The 25,934-nt window shown below is 36.6% G+C and overlaps 1 protein-coding gene across 1 annotated transcript in view; it reads right to left on the bottom strand.

Moving 5' to 3' along the window:
• Positions 1 to 533: 533 nt before the first annotated feature.
• Positions 534 to 25,934, bottom strand: part of Fmr1 (fragile X mental retardation 1) — a 28,975-nt gene continuing 3,574 nt past the window's right edge. The window contains exons 3-17 of the mRNA XM_008837282.3: positions 24,634 to 24,727; positions 21,837 to 21,908; positions 20,896 to 21,044; positions 19,437 to 19,530; positions 19,235 to 19,351; positions 16,953 to 17,123; positions 16,775 to 16,853; positions 14,500 to 14,609; positions 13,624 to 13,758; positions 13,076 to 13,138; positions 10,779 to 10,865; positions 8,060 to 8,255; positions 6,411 to 6,593; positions 5,627 to 5,709; positions 534 to 2,972 (exon numbers count right to left, since the gene is read on the bottom strand). Of these exons, the coding sequence (XP_008835504.1) occupies positions 2,811 to 2,972; positions 5,627 to 5,709; positions 6,411 to 6,593; positions 8,060 to 8,255; positions 10,779 to 10,865; positions 13,076 to 13,138; positions 13,624 to 13,758; positions 14,500 to 14,609; positions 16,775 to 16,853; positions 16,953 to 17,123; positions 19,235 to 19,351; positions 19,437 to 19,530; positions 20,896 to 21,044; positions 21,837 to 21,908; positions 24,634 to 24,727 (1,795 nt within the window). The 3' untranslated portion in view covers positions 534 to 2,810. The remainder of the gene's footprint in view (positions 2,973 to 5,626; positions 5,710 to 6,410; positions 6,594 to 8,059; positions 8,256 to 10,778; positions 10,866 to 13,075; positions 13,139 to 13,623; positions 13,759 to 14,499; positions 14,610 to 16,774; positions 16,854 to 16,952; positions 17,124 to 19,234; positions 19,352 to 19,436; positions 19,531 to 20,895; positions 21,045 to 21,836; positions 21,909 to 24,633; positions 24,728 to 25,934) is intronic.

The raw sequence follows: 25,934 nt of genomic DNA, 5'->3' as shown, positions 1-25,934 counted from the left end.
TGGCAACACTAAGTGGACTCAGTCGTTTCCAAAGAATACATGGGCTTTGGAGAGAAAAGTGGTGGTGGAGGACTTGGAGAGGAGGGAAACTGGGTTGGATTTGATCAAAATACATTAAATACATATAAAAAATTCTCAAATAATAAATTTAAAAAGATTAGGAACCAGGGAGATGGCTCAGAGGGTAAAGGCGTCAGTTATCAACAGAGGACTTGAGCGTGATCCCTAGGACCCATATACTGGAAGGAGAGAACTGATTCCTCCAAGTTGTCATCTGGCCTCCACATGCACACTGTGGCACCCTGTGCCCCTCCCACAAGTACACACACACACACACATACACACACACACACAATAAAAAAAATAGTAAAAGAACACATAAAAGCCAGGCTCACACCTGTAAGTAAATATAAAACACACATTTGTAACGTCATACATGCTTTAAATGATAAATGCCACCCTCCACCCCTCAATGCACATATTCATTGTTTATGTAGAAATTTAAGACCAGGAGCAAACATCTGTCAGACTAATTTTTTGCTTTTTCATAAGTGCAACTTTTTAATAAAAATTTACATCTAGGTAAGATAAACAATCTTCAGATTTTTCAAACTTTAATAAGATTTTAAAAACATGACTTTGAACTGAAAAACATACACATTTTGCACACAAATATTGTAATATGAATCAACTCCAACTTCATTTGAAAACATGTGAATCAAATTACAGTTTTAGAAGTTAGTAATTCACATTTAAGCAAGTTAGCGCCTTGCTGAGTTCAGCCTTTGTAAAAAAGAGACTTAGTGCATATTGTAACGGTACGTTGTGATTCTGTACCATTTGTTCATTTTTCACCTTATTAAACAAAAGTTCTTGAAAGTTGGTAGATAACGGCTAACTTCCTATGACGTGAAATTTCCAATGGTAACAGTTACATTGTGTAACAGAACACTTCCTATGGATTTCTTTCCTATCTTAAAGTTTTAAAAGCAATCATTGTAAGGATTGCATCAACATCAATTAGCAGAGGAAGATCAAACTTTATTGAAACTGCTTGCATACAAAATATATTGCACTATAACCAAACAAATGTCAACATAAAATCCAATCTGTTGTCGCTAATATGTACAGAGAATATTGCCCAAGAGCAGTTACATTACAAGGTCATTCTACCTTGGTTAATTATCTACAGTATTTTAAACCAAACAGCTTACAGATGATGTGTGCAAGGTACCAATTTCTGTTTTCAAATACTATACATTCCCAGAATAAATAACTAGAAATCAACATTAATGTTTGGCAATACTTTTAAAAAGACTTTTTAATATTTGTGAACTCATGTGCAGTTGGTTGCCATTTTATATGCTTATTTGTATGCAAGGAAAAGTAACTAAAATGAAAATTCAAAGAAACAAACTCACAAAGTACATCAGAGGCAGAACTTCGGTTTGTACGGCTCTGTACAGATTCAGTGGTACCCCTACTCGGAGTTATTTTTTAAGAAAAATATAACATCTTAAGAGTGAAGGTCCTTCACATATTTTTCTTCAGTAAATATCGTTCATTAAAAAAAGAGACTCAAAAACAAAATCAAAACCCAACACAACAAAAATTCAAAATAAAAAGGAAAAAGAAAGCGTTATTTGTTAACCAATCCCAGTCTGCTTTTCAATTCTGCTTATACATCAGACTTCATATTTCAAAGTTTATAAAACATTTAACCTGCTTTCAATGTTTCTTAGCCAAAGTACCTGTACTTCACAGGGTTATTATGTGTTCACGAAAATGACCTTCATATCTCCCCAAAATAAGATTAAATGTAAAATATGAATGAAAAACCTCACAAAATTTGGGGAGGACAAAATAAAAAGTCTCTAAGTCAAAATTAATCATCAGGCCAAAGAGCAGGCACTTCCTAGTGATTTTTGACCAGGAAGATTTGCAACTAGCTGAAAACATTTTTAGCCTCTCTCAAATGAAAAGATAGTTATTTCTTCTCCTGTCTATACAGAAAAATTACACATCCCTTCCAGTAACACTATTTGCCATACTTCAGTGCAACGAAACAAAAACAAAAAACAAGTCCTATTCTTTATACTGCCTAACCTGATGTTTATGTAAGGAAAAAAATATGGAAAGCATGCATTCTTCTACAAAGTACTAATGTTTGACAGGGTTTGCTACATTTTAACATTTAGTGTTTCCAACTTATCTTCCCTGAACTCTGCATCCAAATATAATAATCCTACCTGCCAAGATATAAAAAAGGCACAGATCATACAAGTTTTTTTTTTTGCTAATGAAAATGACAAATGTCACAGCACACACATTTCAGGGTCCACTAAAATACTGGAAAAGTGGACCAAAACATAAACTGACACAGGACATGAAATGACACAGCATTTCATGGAGACTTCTATATGAGACTGAAGACAGAAGTCTAGTATGATTACCACAAGTGCTATTTATTCAGAGACACTGAAATGTACCGGTGAGTTATCGCCCGATGTAGGAAAAAATGGTTCAAATTAATAAAGGTCACTGCTTAGTACTTTAAAAAATAAAGGTAAAATCCTGCCCTGAAGTGCTAAGTGTATTTAAAAAGTAATGTTCAAATTTCAAGATCTTTTGTGCAAATCTGGAAGATTGTTGCTTATGGCCAAAACAAAAAATGTTCTCTGCAGAATTTGTGTTCATTTCATGCCCTGTGCCATCTTGCCTACTATTTGTCTTTGGCCTAACAAAGTTTTCTAATATGGAATAAGAATTACGGAAATGGTATAGGAAATATAACTTCGCAATTATGCAGTTTAGGGGACTCCATTCACGAGCGGTTGCTGACCATCCACGCTGTCTGGCTTTTCTTTCTTCTGGTTCCGATCTTTACCCGTGCGCAGCCGGTTACTTTCACTGGAGGCATTCTGTAATGGTTTAGTGTGGACACTCCTTTCATTATTGTAGTCAACTCTGATCTAAAACAAGTTACAGGTGTTATATACACAGAACAGATCCTACTGTAGTTTGTAAATGGCCTGACAAGAAGTGTTAAATCTGAAGTCAGAATTCCACGTTTTAAAAGGGGAAATGGAGGGAAGAACAGAACTGCATGAAAATTAAGGCATGGACAGTTCAGTTCTTTATGATCTACGGGTTTTTAAGCATTCTTCTTAAACTGGAAAACACCTGTTATCCCACTGTGTCCAATATAAGAGAAAAGCTCTAACTCTGTATTCTCCTATCTGATGATATTCTTCTAAGCAGAATAAAGCAGTGAGAACAGGTAAAATGCATTACTATTGCTGATTACCAAGATATATATGCTATATACACAGTATACAGCATACTACACACACACACACACGGGGGGTGGGAATAGCTCGTGATAACATGAAACTTCAAAAGGAATAGCTTATTCTGCAACAACTGTCAAAACCAGGAGAGACTAAATAATGCCTTCCTATTCAAACTAACCCATTTATGAGCTAGCATTTAGTTCACACCTTTACTTTTATTGTAAATATGATTTAAGGTTTTTTTTTTTGGTCTTTTTGAGACAGGGTCTCCCTGTAGCCCCAGCTGTCCTGGAACTCACTATGTAGACCAGGCTGGCCTTGAACTCACAGAGATTCGCCTTCCTCTGCTTCCCCAGTGCTGGGAATAAAGGCGTGTGTCACCACGCCCGGCAAGAGCTCCTCTTGTTTTAGAGTATGCTGGTCCTCAAGAATATGCCCATAGCATTCCTTAAGTACTGTTTCAAATCCTAAATAATGTTGTATTGTAAAGTTTTGGTCTTACTTTATATCACTCTCACATAAATAGGGTACAAAAATGGGAGTGTTGTTTCCTATTAGCTTGTATTTCAGTAAGAAGATTCAGATGACCCTACAGCTTAAATGTTGAATGGTGGCGGAGAAATTCTGGAAACAATGATTTGTACAACTAGATTCCTAGGAGGGTATAAGGACTGATGTAATTTTAAAATAATATTCTAGCGTGTATGAAATATTTTAAGTGTTAATGCTGAACAATACTAACAGAATTCAACAAGGAAAATATTGGCCAATGAACCATAATCACCCACAAATGTGGGTGTACTTTAAAAATACAAATGTTAAAACAAAGATGTAGTGTTTGCATTTGAATATCTTCTCCTACTTTCTCATACACAGAAAACACAGTATTTTATTCAACATATAATCTTAATTTTACATATAAATATACATGCCTTTAATCAAGGTGGTTATACTACCAAGTTCATGAAATATGTCAGTTTAATGAGGAAATTACAGAACTGGTAAAGAAATATCTTTGTAATGGGCATGCACATATGAAATTCTGCCCATCTTTTTGTCTAGGTCCAAGGCCTTTCCTATCTATTCTTGTCGTTTAGAAACTGTTGTAAATTAACACTTCCTTAGAGTTGGTATGAATTCTAGACTCTACCCTCAAGTCTTTGATTTAAAAATGTCAAAGGGGAGGTAAGAAATAGGTGGCAGGCCAGCACTAGACTGAGAACTATTTGAGACTGGCTGCTGCTGGGTGAGGGAAAGTATGACCTACACATGTCCACTGGGTGGTCTGACTAGACTCCAGTGGACACATTTACACTGAAGGAAACTTGGGTACAAACACCTGGATGAACAGGGCTCAGCATGTATGGCAGAGTGCATAGGGTTTGGGCAGGTGGGTTGAGGGGAGGCATGGATTGGGGAGGGGGGTCTGGATTTGAGTGGGAAATGCTGTATGAAATTTTAAAAGCTCAACAAAAATTATCTCACTTACACTATGTATTGGCTTATAGTCAGAAAGGAACTCTCATTCGATGGCTTAAAATTTTAGAGCTAAAAGTTAAAGATGAAGTAATAGAGAACATAGGTTCTCAGAATCTGACACCAAAGTTTGAATATCACTCTGCCACATGCTAGCTAAGTGACTATGGGCAACAGATTGCAACTTAACCTATAAATTGGGTAATAAAACTTCTTACTTCAGTGCGATACTGCAAGATTAGGTAAGATAAAATACCCATGAAGCACTGAATAAAGGTGCCTGGATGTGTTCAGAGAAGAGGACTTGAGAATGACTTCACAACTGGTGGTCATAGCTTTATGAGAATGGATCCTCAGGACAGTCTGTGCCTGTACATGAAGAACTGACTGATCCTGCATGGAGAGAAGCTGGGCATCATACGCCCCATCTATCACAACTGTGAGTTGTGACACGCACCTTCTTTTCCTTAGTTTCTACTAAAATCCAACACCCCTGCAGTTAAGGCGAGGGCAGACCTACAAGACTTATTCAAGTCATTTCACACATTTCAGAATTCATCTCCCCCCATCTCTTTTGGTAGGTTGGAGAACCAGAAATATGAACTCATAATGTGGTTGGTCGAATGGTCAGTCTTCAGATAGACTATACTGCATGCATACTCTAGAGAAATCCTTATGCTTGTATACTCCTCACAAACGACTACATCTGCTCCCAATTGTAAAACTGAAGGAAAGACACTTCAAAAACTGCAAATTGACAATCTTTGCATTTGTTTAAAAATAAAGTGAAATGAATTCTCAAATGTCAAATTACCACATTAAAACAATTTAGACAGAAAGAAGCCTGTAACTTTTACCTGAAGGGATCCATCAGCTGTCCTGCCTTTAGCCTCTCTTGGATTACGTGGACGATTATCTGTTCGGGAGTGATCATCGTTTCCTATAGGAATATGTTTTAAATGTTTAACCAATACTGACTCTAAAATGTTTATTTGAAGCAATATATTTTTAGATCCTCCATTTAGATAAGTAATAGAAACTAAAATATAATGAGAAGACTACCAACTCCAGTTATACAGCAATCACTAACCTATTCTGCTGCCAAGAAACAGAAACTGTTCTAAAAGTATTATTTATCTTCTAAATCAATAGGTCAATCCGAGGTAACAATCAAATGTTGATTACAACCCCCTGAGATGATGACATAGTTACCAGTGTCTACTCGTATACTTTATATAAGCTGAGTGAGGCTGCATGATATTCTGTCACTACAGAAAAGGGTAATCCTTTGCTATGATGACCAGCATAAAACAGGATATATTACCAAGATTTTTTCACTGAACTTCAATCAGCTGTTAACAGTTCACCTGTAACCTTTATTTTTTCTCTCTTTAAAAAATGTTTTATTACATTATTTATTTATTTATTTATTTATTTAATTTTCTGAGTGTGGGGGTGGGCATATGCCACAGCACACATGTAGGGTCAGCAGACAAGTAGCAGGAGGCAGTCCTTTTCTTCCACCATGTACATCCTGAAGTTGAACTTGGTGCCTTTCAGGCTTGGCAGCAAGCACCTTTACCTGCTGAGTCATCTTGCTAGTCCATAATTTTTATTCCTCAATAATGAGAAGCAGTATACCTTTGAAGCCTCCTCCTCTTCCTCTTCCTCCTTGTCCTCTTCCTCCTCCTCCACGCCGCCGGCCGTCTCCTCTGCGCAGGAAGCTCTCCCTCTCTTCCTCTGTTGGAGCTAATGACCAATCACTGAGTTCGTCTCTGTGGTCAGATTCTGTTTCAGAAGCATTTGATGCTTCAGAATTAGTTCCTATCGAGAGTTAAAAGTTATATACCATTTTCTGACTTAAAAAAAAAAAAGTTAACAGATGCTTCCAGAGATGAAGTTTCAGGGGCAATTCAAATTCTTCCCAATTTAGAAGCCTACCAGAGAGTTTAATCTTCTTCTATTTTGTAAAGCAAGTAATATAAAATAAAAAAATAAAGGACTTTGTAATATTTGAAGTAATTTTGGCTATAAGCAATTTTTGTTCTCTCTTTTTTTAAAGGTATTGTATTAGCTACCTAAGTTCAGACCTGAATGTTCCATATCTTAAATAGCTGTGCTCCATGGAGGAAAAACGATCTACAACAAATTTGATAATCCCAACTTCTATAAAAAGAGTTTTTAACAGGCACAGGGACAGAGGAGGATGTGAATATTTTGGCCAACTCTGAAAGGGGCCAATGAAGACCACCATGACAACTGTATCTCAGGGAAGGATGGGTCTCCTGTGGGATTTTCCCCAAGGAAGGGGAGGTAATGCATTTTTGATGCGTACCCCATGATCGTCCCTCCCACTCCCAGTGGGATTACTGATCACTAACAAAGGATCACTATGATAAACTCATTATGCATGAGGGCTTAAGGACAAAGCGGATGGGAGTGGGGTGGGAACTCATTGGTCAAAAGAGCAAACTGATGGGTTAAGGGTCAGGGGCCAGGTTCAAGGTTGGCCTTGAGAGTGGGTGTCTGTCCCCACTCTGGAATATCAACTATACTACCTCTCTTCCTCTGTTGGAGCTAATGACCAATTATAGCTTCAGCATTATAGCTTCACTCCTGTGGATCTTGAAGGCTTTTCCATCTTAAAGAGTTCCCTTTTGAAATGCAAATATTTGTGAGATGGATTATACCTTATACCATCATTAGCAAGTTACATAGATACACAGTCAAGCAAGAAAAACAGTAGGAACTCATAGGTGGGCACTGGGTTCACTGAAAGTTACTGGGGGAGAAGAAAGAAGCACGGACAGAAGAGCTGGGAAGGCAAAGAGACACTTTGCCTACTTCTTGACTGTGCCTAGGGCCGACTTTGGCCTTGTCACTCAAAATCACCGTATGAGTCACCGGATGCAGACCCCTGATTTACACAGTCCATCCAGCAAGTATGACCAGCACATTCCTGACAAAAAAATGAGCCACAGTACACAAATGAAAAAAGTTTTGGCTATACAGTAATAAAATCAGGAGAGATCTTATCATCAACACATGAGAGCTTAAGCAGATTTATCCCCATTCAGAACATGGACGGAACTCACAATTGCCCTGTGACCTGCGTGTATCATTATCAAGCTTTTATCTACATGTCTCTTGAAACACAATTTGCCCCATTGTGAGTTGGAAACCATGTAGTGAGAAATTGTAATAATGGGGTTCTAAAGAATGTAATAGAGATTACCAGCTATTAAGTCTAGGAACAGATAAAGTTACTGAGGAAAATGCTTAGTTTGTACCTGAAGTATATCCAGGACCGCGTCTGCCGTGCCCCCTATTTCTGTAAGGTCTACTACCTCGACCCATTCCTTGACCATCATCAGTCACATAGCCTTTTTCCTTATCTGTACGGTTTGCGGGTGGTCTAGAACTAGCTCCAATCTGTCGCAACTGCTCATCAATTTGTAATCTCTCCAAACGCAACTGGTCTACTTCCTATTTAAAATATACAAGATAACAGTAAAAGAATTTGACATTTGACTTAATAACACCTTTCTCCTTTCATCAGATAAAAGCGTATTCTGAAAATATTTCAATTTCGGCTCTAAATTTATAGTAAGCACTGTTAACACAGAATTATCAGGAAGCTGAATAGTCTTCTTAAAAAGAAAAATGATTACTGATAACACTTATTTATATTAAGAGTTACAGCTATAAGAAAACACTCAGCATTAAAATTACATTGAAAAAATTTAACGTTGAGTGACTTGGCAGAACTAGCCAATTAGTCTATGGATAAGGCACAGATGAGATATGCTTGTTTGGAGATTTTTTTTTAATAAGAATGAATAAAAACAATACTAAAAAGTATGAAAATACAGATAAATGACACTGAAGGTTTAATCAACCCATCTTAAAAAATAATCACATATTATAAATGATCTCAATGAAATTATTTTGTCAGTTAATATCTTAATTTACAAAGCATTGAATTTGGGCCTTTTTTTGTTTTAAAGGAGCATATATCTTTGGATATGATCATACAATTAAGGATTATTTTCCATGAATTAAAAATGCTAATACTATTCCTTAACAAAGAGGATAAAAACCCTGGTAGGTAATGAAAACACCTAGGTCTCACATCATGCCTTTAAATCCTCCTATATACCACAACTGTGCTTAAACAAGTATAACGAACAGTATAAATTGAGCTGAACAAAACATAACAACACCAGGATCCACTGGTAGACCCTTATACACAGTGTGTACAATAACACGGGTTCTGTCAAATCCAGATGAAACTTCATTTTAAATCCTGTCTTTCTGACCTACCCATGAGCATCTCACTATATAGAGGGAATAAGATCTGTAACTACAATAAGTATTTATTGGGTGTTTGTCAGTCAAGAAGAGGTCATCATAGAAACTGTCTACATTGGGAAAGCCCTGGAATAACTAAGTTGTTAAAATCTTGGTTCTGAAACCTGGGAAAGAAAGGGCAGACTGAGGGTCTACAGTGAGTTTCACTTGTGATCTAAACCAGAATCTTTAATAGACTAGTTAGAAACAAAGGAATGACTGTAGCTGAGTGAGTGGCTTCCTCTAAAGGTGTATTAGTAGCTCATGGAATGTGTGTCTAGATCTTGCAGAACAGAGTGGTATCCCAGGGTTATTCCATAAAGGCAAAGCAATCATATTTTTGGTGAGATGCCAGACTCAACCATGGGATGATTTGGTGATAGAAAGAATGGCAACAGGACAGCTGCTGATAACCAGACAAGATATTCAATAGTGAAGAATAAGTCTAAGGATCTAAGGAAGCACAATTATTCAAAGAAAAAGGGATGTGAACCATGCAACCCTAACTACTAGGTCTTCATAATTTTGTTAGTTAAGATTATAAAGAAAGACACACACAACAGACTGCACATAAAACATGCTGTCCAACAAAAAATAAATAAGCAAATAAAAATGGTATCCTACCCATGCAAACCTTGCTGGATGAAACCTTCCCACTTTTATTTGTTAACTGATCACCATCAAGAATGAACGAATGTCCATGTATTGCCCCCTTTCTTCCTCTCCCTCTTACTTACACAGTAGCAGACTCATTTACATTTTTTTTCTTTAAGTCAGCAAACAAATCTTATGGTAATGTCATAAATAAACTAGGACTTGTGTTATTTTTTAGACTTTTTAATAAGACCTGTATTATAATCTGATTCATACATTACATACATATATAAACATATATATGTGTGTGTATTATATATACATATATTCACAAAGGGCATTATATATATGAAACAGTTCAGATTTCATTTCATTAAATTACATGACATTTGGGCCAAAGGGAATTTCACAAGGGATTTCGCTTAGGTCAGTGACTTGCCTAAAGTCACATAGCTAGTTCATAACTGTATTCTTGAGCCTGTGCTCAATCCACTATATCTTGTAGCCTCCTGGTACCTACTTCCCAGCTTGCAAACTAAAGGAGGCATAACAGTACAAACAGGAAGACGAGCACTTACAAGAAGACACAAGTAGTTTATAGTTTGATTAGTTTGATTAATAGAGAATAGAGAAAAATAGCAAGGGTAAAGATTTAAACAGAGGACTTCATGAAATGCTGGGATTTCCTTTAAATGATGTACAAGGGATAGCAAAGTAAGTGCTACTGACACAAAATTTAGTCTAGGAAACATCCACAAAGCTAAAAAAGGTCATCTGCATTAAGAGGCTATGCATGGGATTACCTAAATTGAGCCTACAGAAGAATAAGCAGAAAATAGGAATTTATTGAGAACTGGAATATTATTCCTAAAATTTGCAATGAAAAACTAACTTGCATTTTTCAGAAGGAATGAATTAAACCAAATGAGTATCTTCTTTATTATTTATCAAAGATCATATGTTGCTATGCACGGTTCACAAGGGGTCCTAACTGAACAGATTGACTATACAGTTTTTATACTTTAGCACAGAATGATTAGAGGTTAAAAGTCCTCCTGTCCTCACCTTTAAGTAGTTCAGGTGATAATCCAAAAGAACAGTGGCATTAGCGATGCTGTCTTTTGTTCCCACAAAAACAAATGGTACCGTACCCTACAAGAGAAAGTGCAACACTGAGCCTACAGAACTAGTGACGGTGAGCGGAAAAACACAAGGACTGCCTCATTCCCTAGCGCAAGGTTGGATGAATAAGCATACAACGTTTGCTTAAAGTATGAATCAACAGGTAAAAACAAGTAGTTGATTTATTTTCACACATCTACTGTGAATAAGCAGATCAATACAGCAACTCCTCAAATATACCAGATTATGTTTTAGAAACTAAAACTAACATTTAATGAGAAAAATAACAAATACATCACTCAAAATTACATCAGCTTTACTATGAGATGTGTAAACAAGATGAGTACTTTATTCTTCAATTCATTTACTGCGAGTTTTACCTAAATCAAATTCATTTTAAAAGTTCAAAATTCGTTACCAGGGACACAAAAGTAAAAAACAAACTCAGGTTTGCTAAGCAAATCAACAGAATCAAATCACAAATAAACAAATTAGGATAAATTAAAACACACCAAGAAATCTATACAACACCACCAACAACCACAACAACAAAAATCAAGGCATATCCATGAGTATAAACTTTAACAAGACCATCTAAATTCCAAAAAGATATTATGAAAATATTATAAAGTTCAAGCATAAGAAAAAATTGAACTTCTATATACTACTTTAATATAGGGATAGATTGTTTTAAAGGTACAATCTAAATATTTGTACTTCTGTTTCTTAGTATAAATGAGGAAAAAAAATCCGTTCCTTATCACAACCAATAGGGAAGCACAGCCACAGGTGTACAAAGAGGGAACAATTAGGACAGATATTCAAACTTTGGAACAGTTCAACTATTTTGCTACTAGAGAAAAATACATGGTTATTGGTATTCTCAAGTGACTACTGAAAAGTGTTACAGTTGCAAGTGTTCAGCCAAGTTAAAAGGCATGAAAAGCCAAGAAGCTGTCCCTTGAGCAAAATGTCACTCTTCCCTAAGGAACATGCTCTCTGTCTATGCGGTTACTAGTGGGATGCTTTTGCCCGCTTGCATTCAGTATATGATAGCTGAAGGTTAGGAAAGGAAGGACACAGGATTTTCCTTATCCCTGTACATGAATGTTGCTTGCTGTTGATGGAGAACAAAACCCAATCACCTGAAAATACTGCTTGCAGTCTGACCTTCACCTAGTAGGCAAGTCACTGCTTCCTACAAGGAAGAAGCAGGTGCCCAGGAAAACCTGGAAGGATTTTCTTTTTTGTACCATGTTATACATAAATCATTTTTTTGCCATCAAAACTTCTGTTTCTTCTCTCACTGGTGTAGTTACAAAGACATTAACTATATTATTTATTTTCCCCCAAAAACCATGTATCAGAATAGTACACACCCCCCCATCACCAAAACAAGCTTCAATTCCATGTTACAAATTTAATTAGACTGAATTTGAAGAATGTCATTTAAAACTACTTTTTCTTGTAAGATGGTCCAAACTGTTCGAGTACCCAAAGGGCCACTCTAATTTAAGAACCCTGTCAGAGTATCTGAATAAATAGAAAAAATAGCACAGTGGTCTTCAATACTGATACCAAGACAAAGTGATTCCCTATTCTAGGATGAGAACTGAGATGCCCAGCAGAAGGTAATATCCAATCCACTCGCAGTTACAGTTTCCTGTGAAAAATGACATTTCTGCTTCATATTTCTTCTGAGTCATAACATCTTTTTCATAAACAGCTCTCAGGCCTGGTAAGGGACCCTGCACTCAAAGAGCTTACAGTGCAGTTAAAGAGACCAACAAGTCAACATCCAATAATGCCAGGCCTGGGGAGAGCGCACAGGAACACAGAGCAGGTAGGGGACCTGTGGCAAGTACACAAGGAAAGCTTCACACAGAACAGGATCAAAGCAAGGCGGCAAATGCAGCAGGTAGAATAAACCTACGCTAAGGGTTCTAGTGTACACATCTAGAAGCACAGAGAAGATGACAAGATTCAGAGAATCCCAAGTACTTCATTATGGCTCGGGGACACAGGGAAGACTGGTGAGAGATGACACTGGACAAGTAAGGAAAGCTTTCTAAGTGGAATGATGGTGTTTGAGACTTATCCCAAAAGCAGTGGATTCAAATACCCACAGACATTCCACCACCAGCCCCCAACCATGAGGCTCATTTGTAATCTTTCTTAACAAGGGGAATACACATTGAAAAGTCAACTTAAAATGTATTTTTCAAGGAATGGTTTCCTACCTGCCAAGCCTTGAGTTCAGGTTTCTGGGATTCCCCTGCTACAACTGATGAAACCACTAACACCTAAAGCAGTATAAGGAATGCAAGTGATGTCATTAACTATAACCAACGATACACAGAAGCCTGAACGCAGGACTTTCACTGCAGGACTTCTAAACCCATTTCTAAAGAGTTAGGCTCGTTCAAATTCTGAAAAACACTTTCTAAACATGGTTTAAAGAAGTATCTAACGTATCTAATAGCTAGAGGGTACACTTTGACTTACAACACCTGCAAAATTTAAGGAGTCATAGAATGGAAAAAAGAAAAGTCCACCCACAACAGAGAAAAGGGACCCCATTAGGTTTACGGCTTAAGATTTGTCACTGTGAATACATTGAAAAAAAATGTATTACAGTGGTTTGTAATATTTGTAAGGTGGCAAACATATGTGAAAACAGTATATGAGTAGCCTACAAATCTAACCAGAGAAAACATCCCACATACCAAATGCAGCCTCTGAATCAAAGAAATTACTTTTAGTGTAATTCAAGGTAATAAATTCTTACCCTCTGGACCTTTGTACTGTTAGACTGAGAAAAATGAGTACTGTTTTCCTTTATATCTAAATGTTTCTTTTCTTCAGAGGAATTAGGTCCAACCCTTGAGTTATTGGAAGGTAAGGAATTTGGTGGTATAATTTCCTTGATAAAGGACACAAAAGAAAAAAAGTACCAATTTTAAGATTATTTAATTACATTATGTCAATGAATTTTTTGCTAAACATAGCCATTTAATACTTTATTAATCTTATGAAAACTATGACTGTAGGGACAGAATTTTGAGTATTAGTGAATGAGGGTCATGTCTTTCTTTCCCACACTTCATACAAACACTTCAAATTTCCTAATAATTAAGCCCATACCTAGGGAGATAAAAGTGAGTGTTATAAAACAAAGATGAAGATGTTGAAGGTAGTGATGTTCTGCCCAGAAAAAAATTTAAAGCATCTGAATGAACACACCTATCACATAATTCTCAAAAGCATTTACAAAGTTTTTCTATATATATTAGTTCATTAATATCAGTGATGTATTTATACTGACAAATTTATGACTATCCATTTATAAGATCAAGAAATAAAACTTAAATAGGTTAAAATGATGAATCTGAAGTATAGCATTAGAAACTACATAGTGGCTCCTTTTTATAATTTGAAGCATGTCTGATAATCGGAACATTTATATTCAGGGACTGGAACAGAGCTCAGTCATAGAGCACATGCCTAGTAGGCCCAAAGCCCTGGATTTGATTCCCAGCATTAAAAACACAAAACAAATTTATATTTATATTATATGTATGTATTATAAGTCTCTAAATTAGTATGCCAAAAAAGACAATAGAAAAGTTATCAGACAAGCAGAAACATAAGCACTATTACCTACCTCTTCTTGAGGAACGCTCTTCTCATTTTCAGCCTCAATCCTCACCCTCACCACTCCTGACTTGTCCACAATTTCTTGAATCAGTTTGCCATTTTTTCCTATTACTTTGCCTAAGAAAAAAATAATTCGTGTTTGGCTTTAAAAACACATCACTCAACTCCCTACAAGCACACTGTACTGTAAACTGTCTTACAGATTCACATACACATATTGGATTATAAGACTCAAAACAGAAGCTTCTTAAGAAGATAAGAGTTAAATTAGTCTTGCTGATTATGTCTTTATTTAAACTCCTTTGGTCAGGTACTACAGTTGATTAATTCTTCTAAACTGATTGGGTAATTTTGAATTTTAAAGGTAATTCAAAGAGATCCTCTTATTACTTCAAACTCACTGGTACCTTAGTATTTATCACTCTGGAAAGTTCTACAAAAGGAATTAAGGAAAAAGATAGACAATAAGCCTATTCGCTCATTTAACAATTTACAATTACCTATATTTGATTCTAATTTTGTCCTATTTCCATGGTAAATATTTTTAGAATTCTGTATTGAGCAGTTGCAAAAGATACTCCTACGTTTCAAAGGAGCTTAGGAAGCTATACATATATTTAAAAGGAAGAAAAATTCTCCTGAGCAATGTGTTAACAGAACACAATTTCTATGCATTAGTAATAACTTAGAGAAAGTATGTTCATAGGTAAAGAGTAACCAGGAAGTAAAAGATTAACACAGCATATTTTCAGGTAACTCAAAACTACAATGAAAAAACTTAGCAGTATCGTCAATGACACCTGTTACAATTCAGAAGAAATCAAGTGCTTTTAATAAACATCACTCAATTCTATGCCTCATTTTGTAATGGAGTTGTTATGAATAAACAAAAGAGAACTAGCAGTGTCCTAGTATGCCCAGAACTGTGCTGAGTACTACATATACCCACACTTAGCGAGACAGCTACCATCATCATTGACATTTACATATTTGTAAGCTGAGGAAAGAAGGCTCCATTCTCAAGGGCTAAATCAGTCATCCAAGGTCACATAGCTACCAGAAAATGTAACAGGACTGAAAGCCAGAGCCATCCCTATGTCTAAGCACTTTTACCTACCAGAGCAGCAGCTCCAAAATAAACTTCAATGATCAAGCATGGTCCTGACATCGTCATTTCATCCTGTGCTATGTGTGCATCTCCTAGACAACTGGTATATGTGTTACCTTGATAACATTCCATTCACGTTCTTCTGTTGCACACAACTGAGCTACTAATTTCGCAAGATTTGTACTTCACCTTCAAGTTGATTTTTTATGGGAGAAAAGTAGCAAAATTCTTTGATCTTTTATGAGCTAGGGTCTTGCTATGTAGCCCAGGTGGGCCCTGAATGTGGGATACATTTACTTCTGCCTCCTGAATAATGGAACGACAGGCAGGTATACGTTACCATGTACAGCTATTATTAGTACTTTTGAATGACAAATGGAAGATGACTATATTTTGATACAAAGCAGTCTAAGTACCTTTCAAGCTGTGTACATAAAATACGTGAGAAGTTCTTTCGTTTTTCTCTTCTTTAAACTTTGTAAGAGGATGCAGAGGCAGTATACTCCTACCTCATTCATAAAATATAAACACATTTTTGTTCTGATAAAGCTCCACCTGGTTTCGGCATGTTTTACTAGAGGTGTCTGAAGCATTTGGGAGTGCTAGCCAAGAGATCCTAGTTATCTTCCAACATTCAGCAGAGTGATGGTTAGGAAACAATTGTATTCATGCCAAAAGGAAGAGCTACCACTGACTCCAGAAAGCACCAAAAACGTTTGGAGTTCTGACCTTTCAAATTTACTAGATATGTGCAACACACACCCACACCTTCAATCCAGAGATAAACGAAATGAATGCTATCATTTTATTCTTCTAGTACAAAGATGAAATACCCAAGTCCAGACCAAACTATAAAGGCCCCAATTCGCATTCATTCTGGAAAAAAAATGACACAAAAAATACACTATGAGGAGGCTGGGTAAAATCTATCCTTTCCGACATTTACAGGTCTGAAGCAGCAAAGCAATTCCTTGCATTCCTTCTGATACATATCTCATATAATGTTTAAGTATAATACCTATATTTTCTGGATACTACAGAACAGACTCCATTTCAAAGATTGCTTCAATTAAATCATGCTGTTTAGTGATAGGAAATGAGACTCAACTGGTATAAAAGTTGTGCACCTGAATTTCGTTTTTGTAGTACACGTCAATGGTTATTTCCGACTTACCTACTAGGTTCCGTGGAACTTGTATGACATCTTCAGCAAATTCTAGAAAGCTTCTAGCCTTTTTCACTGCATCCTGATCCTAATAAAGATACAGAAGTGGGTAGGAGTTTCAAGGCAAAAGATTAGGCAGCTGAAATACTGATTTGGGGGAGGTGAGACGATCTGGTGAAATATTTACCTCTCCATAAATATGAAATGTGCAGGTATCCTCATCTAGATCAATAGCAGTGACCCCAGGTACTTTTCTAGCTTGCTGAATATTAGCACCATGAGTACCAATAGCTAGCCCCATCAGATCTTCTCGTACGATAAACTGTTCATGAAATCTTGAGGCAAGCTGCCTTGAACTCTGAAGAGAAATGCACATCTGATGAAAATGGTTTATCAACTATTAAGACAATTCTATTTAGGTCAGCCATGTAAATTATAATGACCCTATACATCAGGGTCCTATAAGTTAGTTTCAGTTGAAAACTAATTTTAGAATCACACGTAAGTACCTTTTAGGTTACTGAAGGTCTGTGCCATTTGAAACATTTTTGTTAACAGGAAAGAGCTTGTTCAGTTTTTCCAGGTAGCTTTTGAAAACCTATTTGCAAGGCTGCCTTAGTTCACCAATGATATCCACAATGTACTAATTAAGAAGCAGATCAACTATTCCCAATTAAAAAAAAAAAACAGCTCATTAGGTCTGACAGACTCAATGTTATTATCGAAGTAACAAAACTGAAAATAATCACTTTTAAGGAAAACTTCATTTATTTCATTCTTATTAAGAATATCAGTACTTTTTCTAGAAATAGTGCCAGTTTCCTAATTTATCACCAGGTACTATGGATCTTTGTATCCTTCTGGTGAAATGATGGCGTTAACACCACATATTTCCCACTCCCCAAACCCAAGGAAAGGCTTCATAAAAACTTCTAGTCCACTAGTTAAATGAATGCCAACAGAAAAGAAATCTCAAATTTACCTTACATATGAGGTCAGAGTCTGTAAGACTTTATGATCTGAGTTCACAAGTATGATCGGCACTTTAAACTGTTCAGTGATGACAAAACTAAGTTCCACTAATTCCCCAGACATGTGGATAATCACTGTCTTTAAGTAGCATATCAAAACTGAATGTTTAGTTCTGGCATGCCATTAATGAAAACCAAACATATTAGTGGCTCATGTTGAAAAATGGAAATTTCTTATAGGCTAATATATGAATCTCGTTTAATATTAGTGGTGAAGAACCTAAACATGCATGCTAGTTTATCATTATTCAACACACCTGATTACTTCAAAGAATGTACATATCTAGTGTAAGCAATTTGAAAAGAATATCTATTTTTAAAGATTATAGAAGTATACAAAATTGTCTAGGACTTTCCAAGAAGTCATTTTTTCGAGTCTTGATTCATTTGCCTGGTTCATTCCTCATTAGTAATTCAAGAATACATGCAAACCAAACGTAATGGTAAAGAGCATTTCAGAAGAATTAGATGCTTAAGAAAGGCATGTGAGCAGATTTACATAATACTCACAATGAAATTAAGAAGGCTGCTGTGGCTTAAAAGTGACAAGAAAAATCACTAAAGAAACCACAAAATTGTGAACACAGGAACATAAAGAAAGAATGAGAGCAAAAACCAATCAAATAGACCTCAGTGGCCATTAGGAAAGCAAAGTACATTTTTTTCTTTCCTACTAAGATTTTCAGAAATCACACATCAAGTTGGAAAGTGGCAAATTTCACAGTCCTGACTATCCTCTCTCTTCAACTGTAATTTGAGCCCCTCCTTTTCCTTTGCTGTGATGATTTCGACTAACGAAATGAATAATGACGAGGGACTCTTCAATTTGACAGCAATCTACTTGAGTTGGCAACATTAAAATAAACTCCATCTAGTTTCTATGGAAATGGATGGAAGTGCTAGATAGTTATCAATGAAAATAAATATATGATGATAGAAATTATTGGAGGATTAATAAAAGTAGACAAAATGCACCTTAAGAGACGAAATAGTAAGTTAGGGAAATAGCCTCTGGTAGGAATCTGAAGACAGGAGTTTTAAAGAGTGACAACCAATTAGAATGAAGAAGATCTATGCCCTTTTAAACAGAGATAAACATACATAATGAAAGGAATACGATTAGATATTTAAATACTCTCTAGTACTTTAATGAAAACATGTTATATGGAAGAAGTACTGTCTCATTTACAGCAGCTTTGAAAAACTTTTGGTAAAAATGAATTGTCCAGAGATTTCTAAAATACATGACTGCTGTATAATTTTGAAACATTAGGCATGAAAACTTTAGTATGATTATGCTTTGTTCAATTTAATTTTACAAATTATAAGGAATTAGAAAGTAATAAATAAATGACAAGCTGCCCATATTCAAGGTTGAGAACTGTTCCGGTATCATTTCTAGACAGTCTTACCAATGGTGCTGTAGAAAAGGACATACCTCCAGTTGTTTACTGGCCTCTTCATTTCTCAGAATAAGAGACAACTTGGTGCGCAGACTTCGAAAGTGCATGTCAATCAACATGTGTGCTCGCTTTGAGGTGACTTCACTGATAGACTGAGAGATTTAAGTTAACAATATTATTAGCAAAGCAAGTGTCCCAAATGGAATGAACCAAACTTGGCAATTTAGAAACACTCACCAAAATGACAAGTTGATAATTTTCTGGATCATAAGTAACAGAAAAGGCACCAACTGCCTTTTTAAAATCCTTATGTGCCGATTCTTTGGCACACCTAGGAAAAATAATAAAGAACACCTATTGTTTACATGAATGATTTCCAATCACTAGCACAAATACACGTAGACAGATTTACACTAAGAAGAATCATGAATTTATATTAAATTTCATTGTATGCAAAGTGTTACTTCTATTTAAATACTTAGTTCTTTTGCTATATTGTGTTTGAAATAGTCAAAGCAAACATTTGATATAATAAACAGTAAAAAAGCAGCTAATTTATTTATATTTGTGTGTGTGTGTATAAGATGTGTGTGGGTCCATGGAGTACATGTGGATGTCAGCGAACAAGTTTTGGGAGTTGGTTCTCTCCTTCCATGACATGAGTCCCAGGGACTGACCTCAGGTTTTCAGGCTTGGCAGCAAGCATCTTATCACTGAGCAAGCTCATCAGTCATCCTAGTTTAGCCTGGAACTCACTATGTAGCTGAGGCTGACCTTTAACTCCTGCCTCCATTTCCTAAGTGCTTCAATTAATGCACCATCACACCCGGCTCAATAGACACGTTCTTAATGGGCTGTTATTATGCTTACAATGTTAAAGAATCCACACGCAGGGAAACCACTATATTCTGAAGACTTCCTAAATCTGGGTACATCTCAAGTCAGTATTTTTCTTAAGCCAAACAAAAAAATTTAAGGCGGTAGACATAGGGTGTCTAAATTTGGTTTTTCTTTTATTTCTCTTGTTCTTCTATTTTTTTAAAGCATAGCAGTCTGAAGAAGTCAGACAAGAAGAGTAAGAAGACACAACATCATCTCTAGAATTAAAAAGGAGAATTTTCTATGTATTCTGCACTGCAATTTGACATTTCCTAAGGTGGAAGATATCCAAATCAAACTTACTATACCTTTAAAAAGAAATGTTTTATCTAAAGTATTTAACATTGTTTCAGATTATGAGAGAACTTTTCCAAACCTCTTTGGCTCTAAGTTAATATACATGTATATGAAAATATTTTAGCTAAAAGGGAAAATGAGTGGATGAATCTTTGTCATCTAGAAATTGACGTTTTACAGAACTATCACATTCTGTCAATTTGAAAATCTTAAAAGTTCATGAAAAAATTGGTTTACTTTATAGAACTCAATTTACATTATACACTTTAGCCATGTATCAACTACATTTAATGAAGTACAACTCTGGCTGGATTATAAAACTAGGAAAAACCAAATGGATTTTCCCCCCTACTTTGCAACTAAAATATTTTTGCCAAAGTTCAATGAAAATAAAAACTGACTTGTACTATACTTAAATTTGCATTCTTCTGAATATATAACCTTTGTGTATGTGTGTATATGTGCATGTGTGTGTATATAAAACCTGCTTGTTCTCACCATTTCTCATATACCAACTTACATTTGTCGCAAATCTTCGGGCACTTCCAGTTTGATCTTATGGAAAGTATCCTTCGTAGCAGGTTTGCTGGGATTCACTGATCTTAGACGCTCAATTGTGACAATTTCATTGTATGTAGCATCACATGCTGCATATTCTATCACATAGAACTGAAAGAAATAAGCAAGAGTTCTTCCTAGTCATGGGGTTTAATTAATTAATTAGTTAATTTTTTTTTTGATACAGGGTTTCCATTTAGCCCCAGCTGGCCTGGAACTGGCTATGTAGAGAAGGCTGGCCTCGATCTCATAGAGATCTGCTTCCCAAGTGCCAGGATTAAAGGCACCTAGTCATAGGTTTAGAGTAAGAACAAAAACTTATACACTTGCCATTATTATTATTATTTTTCTGAGACAAGTCGTAATAGCTCAAGCTAGGCTAATAACTTGCTATGCAGTTGAGGATGACCTCGAGCTCCTGATTCTCCTGCCTCGGCTTCCTGACTAGTGGGGATTAAAGGCATGTGCCACCATGACCAGCTCCTATTACCACATTAAAAATTAGGTTCTCAAGGGGCTGGAGAAATGACTCAGTTGTTAAGAGCACTGACTGCTCTTCAGAGGAGCCAGAACTGATTCCCAGCACTCACATAGAGGCTCATGACCATCCATAATCCCAGTTCCAAACACCATTTTCAGACTTCCATGGGGACTGTTCGACATGGGTGCACTTACATACATGTAGACAAAACACTCATACACATAAAATAAAATATTTTAAAAATAGATTCTCAGGAGGGGGGACTTTAATCAATGGGAACATGAGCTATAGTAAACATAGAATGAAAACATTATCATAAAATGATTAAAATTAGGGAATTCAGAGGAGATACCAAAACTAAATTGTAGTACCTGGGAATACGGAAATAGTATGAGCAAAAAATTAAATATGCATTTTCCTACCTCACCCTTTATCATCCTCACTTTAGCTAACCACCAACAGCAAGGTTCTTTTTCGTTTGCTCTCGAATAAACCTGTACAAAATTATAAAACAATATTTAGTGATTAGCATAATTTAGAATCAACAGACTTCAGACACAGGAAATTTTCCTAAAATGTTCCCAGATATGTTTGAAAACCTGAGACGCATGCCTTCAACCAAACTGTACCTCTGCCTATATACCATGAGCTAGACAAAACCTGTAACTGCAAACTATATGGAAGCTCCCTGCTAAAGCACTGTGCTTGCTTCTCTGCTCCAGTTCAGGAACACTGACGACTCAGAGCATGGCTACACTTATAAACATGGTTAGATTATCTGTAGGTACTTAGTGAGCTACAAAAATGTAACTAATAACATTTAAACATCTTAAGCATTTTATTCTAATAAACAAACATTAAGATCTTTTGCAAAGGCTAGCCTAGACTGAGTACATTTTTGGCAAATAATACTTTATTCAATTTTCTCATTCAAATCATAGAGAAGAACACAGGCTTGGACATTGAGAGGTCTTCTCTGACAAGCTTCTAAAATAACACTGCTGCCCCTTTGTTGACTTCAATTTAGCATTCTCCCCCTTCGTATAACTTCCACTTGTCAGGGTATTGGCTATTCCGGGTAGAACATGACCTGACAGAGGGCAGGAGACTGTCCTGTTTGATGCACCTCTTGTATCCACAGGAGAAACGCAGCACTGAAGAACCTAACTTCGTTTGTTTTCTTCATACTACAAATATGCATGAAGTTTCAAAGTCATTAAGGCATTATACGCTAAGCACTGCGGAGAAAGAGACGGCTAAAAATGGAGTGTGTAATGTGGGAGTAAGAGACTACACAAACTTAACATAAACAAGACTAAGTATGGTGAATACAAAACCAATTCCCAATGAGTACAGAATCCTATATGCAATGATTCTGATCATATGTTACATCCCAACAGTACTTTTTGGTCAAAATTTTCAATGAGGGAAGAGCAGGTAGTTCACAGTATGTCCATGAAAATGATATTTGACTTATATGGATGATCTAAAAGGTGTAGGTCTTTAAAAAATAAACCAGGAAGTTTTACTGCTACTAAAAGAAATTCTAGCTTACTACTCTATCAGAATTATTTACACTGAGGGACATCTGGGGACACTAACCTGACCAATAGGCCTTAACATAAATGGCAGAATGCATGAAATTTGGTTGGGGGGGTATGGAGGTTACAAATGGGGGAGGGGCCATAAAGATGACTAAGATGTTTTATGGAGCTGCATTATGCTCCCAAAATAATTGCTGCTTTCTCAATAGTGATGAAACTTTATGCCTACTGTGACACAAAGGATGAAAACACAGAACAGGGGGCTGGAGAGATGGCTCTGTGGTTAAGAGCACTGGCTGCTCTAGCAGAAGACCCACATTTGATTCCCAGCATCCATATGGCAGCTAACAACCATCTATAACTCTATTTCCAGGGGATCTGATGCCCTCTTATGACCTCTGCAGGCATTTTATGATATGGTGCACTTACATGCTGCAGGCAATGCACTCATACACATAAAATAAAAATAATAAAGATGTTTTGTATGAAATACAAAAAATTTCAATTAAAATATACAACCTTCCCCCAAAATATATTGTATGAAATTCTCAGAGAATTACATAAAATTGTTTAAAAAGAAAAAAAAATTGAAGAAAGGTGTCATGGTTGGTTTTTCTGTAATTAACTTGACATATCTGGGAAGAGGTACACTCAATTCGGGAGTTTCCCCTATGGGTCTGGCCTGCTGACCTGTCTGTGAGGCATGTTCTTAATGATGTGGGAGGGCCCAGTCCACTGGGGTGCTGCTACCCTTAGGCAGTGGTCCTGGGCTGTGTAAGAAAGCAGGCTGAACAGGGGCCAGGAGAGCAAGCCAGTAAGCAGCTTTCCTCTGTGGTCTGTGCTTTAGCTTCTACCTCCAGGTTCCTGCCCTGAGTTCCCTGAAAGATGGACTATGCCTTGGAAGAGTAAGATGAAATAAACCCTCTCTTCTCCAAATTGGTTTTGGTCAGTGTTTTACTGCAGCAATAGAAAGCTAACTAGAACACAAACTCTCATGTATGCCAAGTTGGTCTTGAACTTGCTACGTAGCCAAGGATGAATCTGAACTCCAGATCCTCCTGCCTCCACTTCCTAAGTGTTGTGATTGCAGGCATGCATGACTACGCTTTGCTAGACGTCTTTCCTTTTTAAAATTAATTTCCCAAATCCATTTTGCTTAAAAGGTGAACAGTAGTTGGGGCTGGAGAGATAGCTCAGCAGTTAAGAGCACTGGCTGCTCTTGCAGAGAACCTGGGTTTGGTTCCCAGCAACCACACGGTGGCTAACAACCATCTGCAACTCCAGTTCCAGGGGATCCAACACCCTCTTCTGAACACCATGGGCATTGCACACACATGGCACGTTTATACACATGCAGGCAACCACCCACACACATTAAAAAGTGAACAGTTACAAACGAACAAAATATTATCCAAAGAAAGATTTAGAGACTTGGATGGGGTAAAAGAAATTCAGACAGTGACTGGAGAGTCCCCTAGTGCTGTTGAAATAGCTAAATGCAAGTACCATTTCTAATTATTATCTCAATGGGTAGTCACAATCACATGCCCAATTCAACTTTAATATTCAAGGGAGTTTAAATACTGTTAAAAGCAAGGTACATTTTAAAATCCCAGGCATATTAAATACCCTGACTCCTGCAGTAGTTAATTTCTTTATGGCAGGGGGAACTCACCTCAACTTCATCACTTTCATTTATGTCTTTATTATAACCTACAGGTGGTGGGAATCTCACGTCATGGAATGGAATCTGTCTTTCTGGCTGCCAGCTGCAAATAAGCAAACATTTCATTATTTTAACATGTTTTTGGTTTTAATGGAGACAGTGATCATGCTGCAATAAACTTTACTTAAGTGTGACTCTTTCTCTGGTATAAGGAAGCAAATGCCTTAAAACAGCCAGTTTTTGCTGAGTGAAGCATAATGGCAGTACACAGACACTTTAAGGTAGTCTACATGCAGCACAGCAGCCTGAACTTTCACACGGAGTTTCTCTAAACACAACAGATAAAAATCGATTATTTAAAATGTTTTTTTCTAGTAACTTCAACTTCTAAGCATTTTTAAAAACGAAGAGCACAGCAGAAATGCTTTGATGCTTACATTAGTATCAGTAATTGTTAGTAATATCAACATATTTCTACTTGCAAAAGAATTTTGACCACATTCCATCAACCACAGAAACATCAGCCAGCACACTGGCAATTGACAACTCACTTTTCCCCCTTTAAACTTAACATCCAACGAGGTGCTCAATTCTTGCCATGGGTAGCCAGATGCTGATCAGTATGATGTATCAGCATGCACTGGGTTGGGGGGGGGTCTCCTAAACCACAGAAACCCAATGGAGAAAGCCTACAGGAGTTCAATTACCTTGCCTACGTTTCTTTACTTAAAATAATATAGAATAACTTTGAAAGATGCCAATATTATTATCTTGTACTTACAAGGACACAAAACACTAAAGACAAACTTTATAAAGCACTGGAAGATTCAACTGCTGGAGCAGTTACTTCTACGGCCCTTTCAGGAAGTTTTATAAGCAAACACTGAGATCTGTTCTGCATAAAACACTTTTAAAAGGATTTTTATATTCCTGTGTACATTTGTGTCTGTATGTGCATACAGTGCCCACACAAGCCAGAAGAGGGCAAGAGATACCCTGGAGTTGGAGTTACAGGTGTGTGTGCTAGGCACCAACTCTGGTCCTCTGGAAGAACGGCAAGCACTTGCAACCACTGAGCCATTGCTCCACTCACATAAAATGTCTGTATTTTGATAGAGGACGTTTTAGTGAAATTCTATTGAGGAATGCTAATTTGTCCTTTTTTTAGTGTTTATAAAGAAGAGGACAAATAAGAAAAAAACAAGTAAGCCATAATTTGTGGAAATCTGTTGCGTGCTAAAACTTAGACCAACTCCTTCCTGTGACTTATGATACATACTTGAAATGTGTGTTCCTTTTTGGCTTTTTTT

This window comes from Nannospalax galili, unplaced genomic scaffold, assembly GCF_000622305.1.
Source record: "Nannospalax galili isolate Female #2095 unplaced genomic scaffold, S.galili_v1.0 scaffold198, whole genome shotgun sequence".
NCBI classification, from domain to species: domain Eukaryota; kingdom Metazoa; phylum Chordata; class Mammalia; order Rodentia; family Spalacidae; genus Nannospalax; species Nannospalax galili.
The sequence above is the reverse complement of the archived record's forward strand: the minus strand, read 5'-3'. Positions and strand labels throughout refer to the sequence as shown.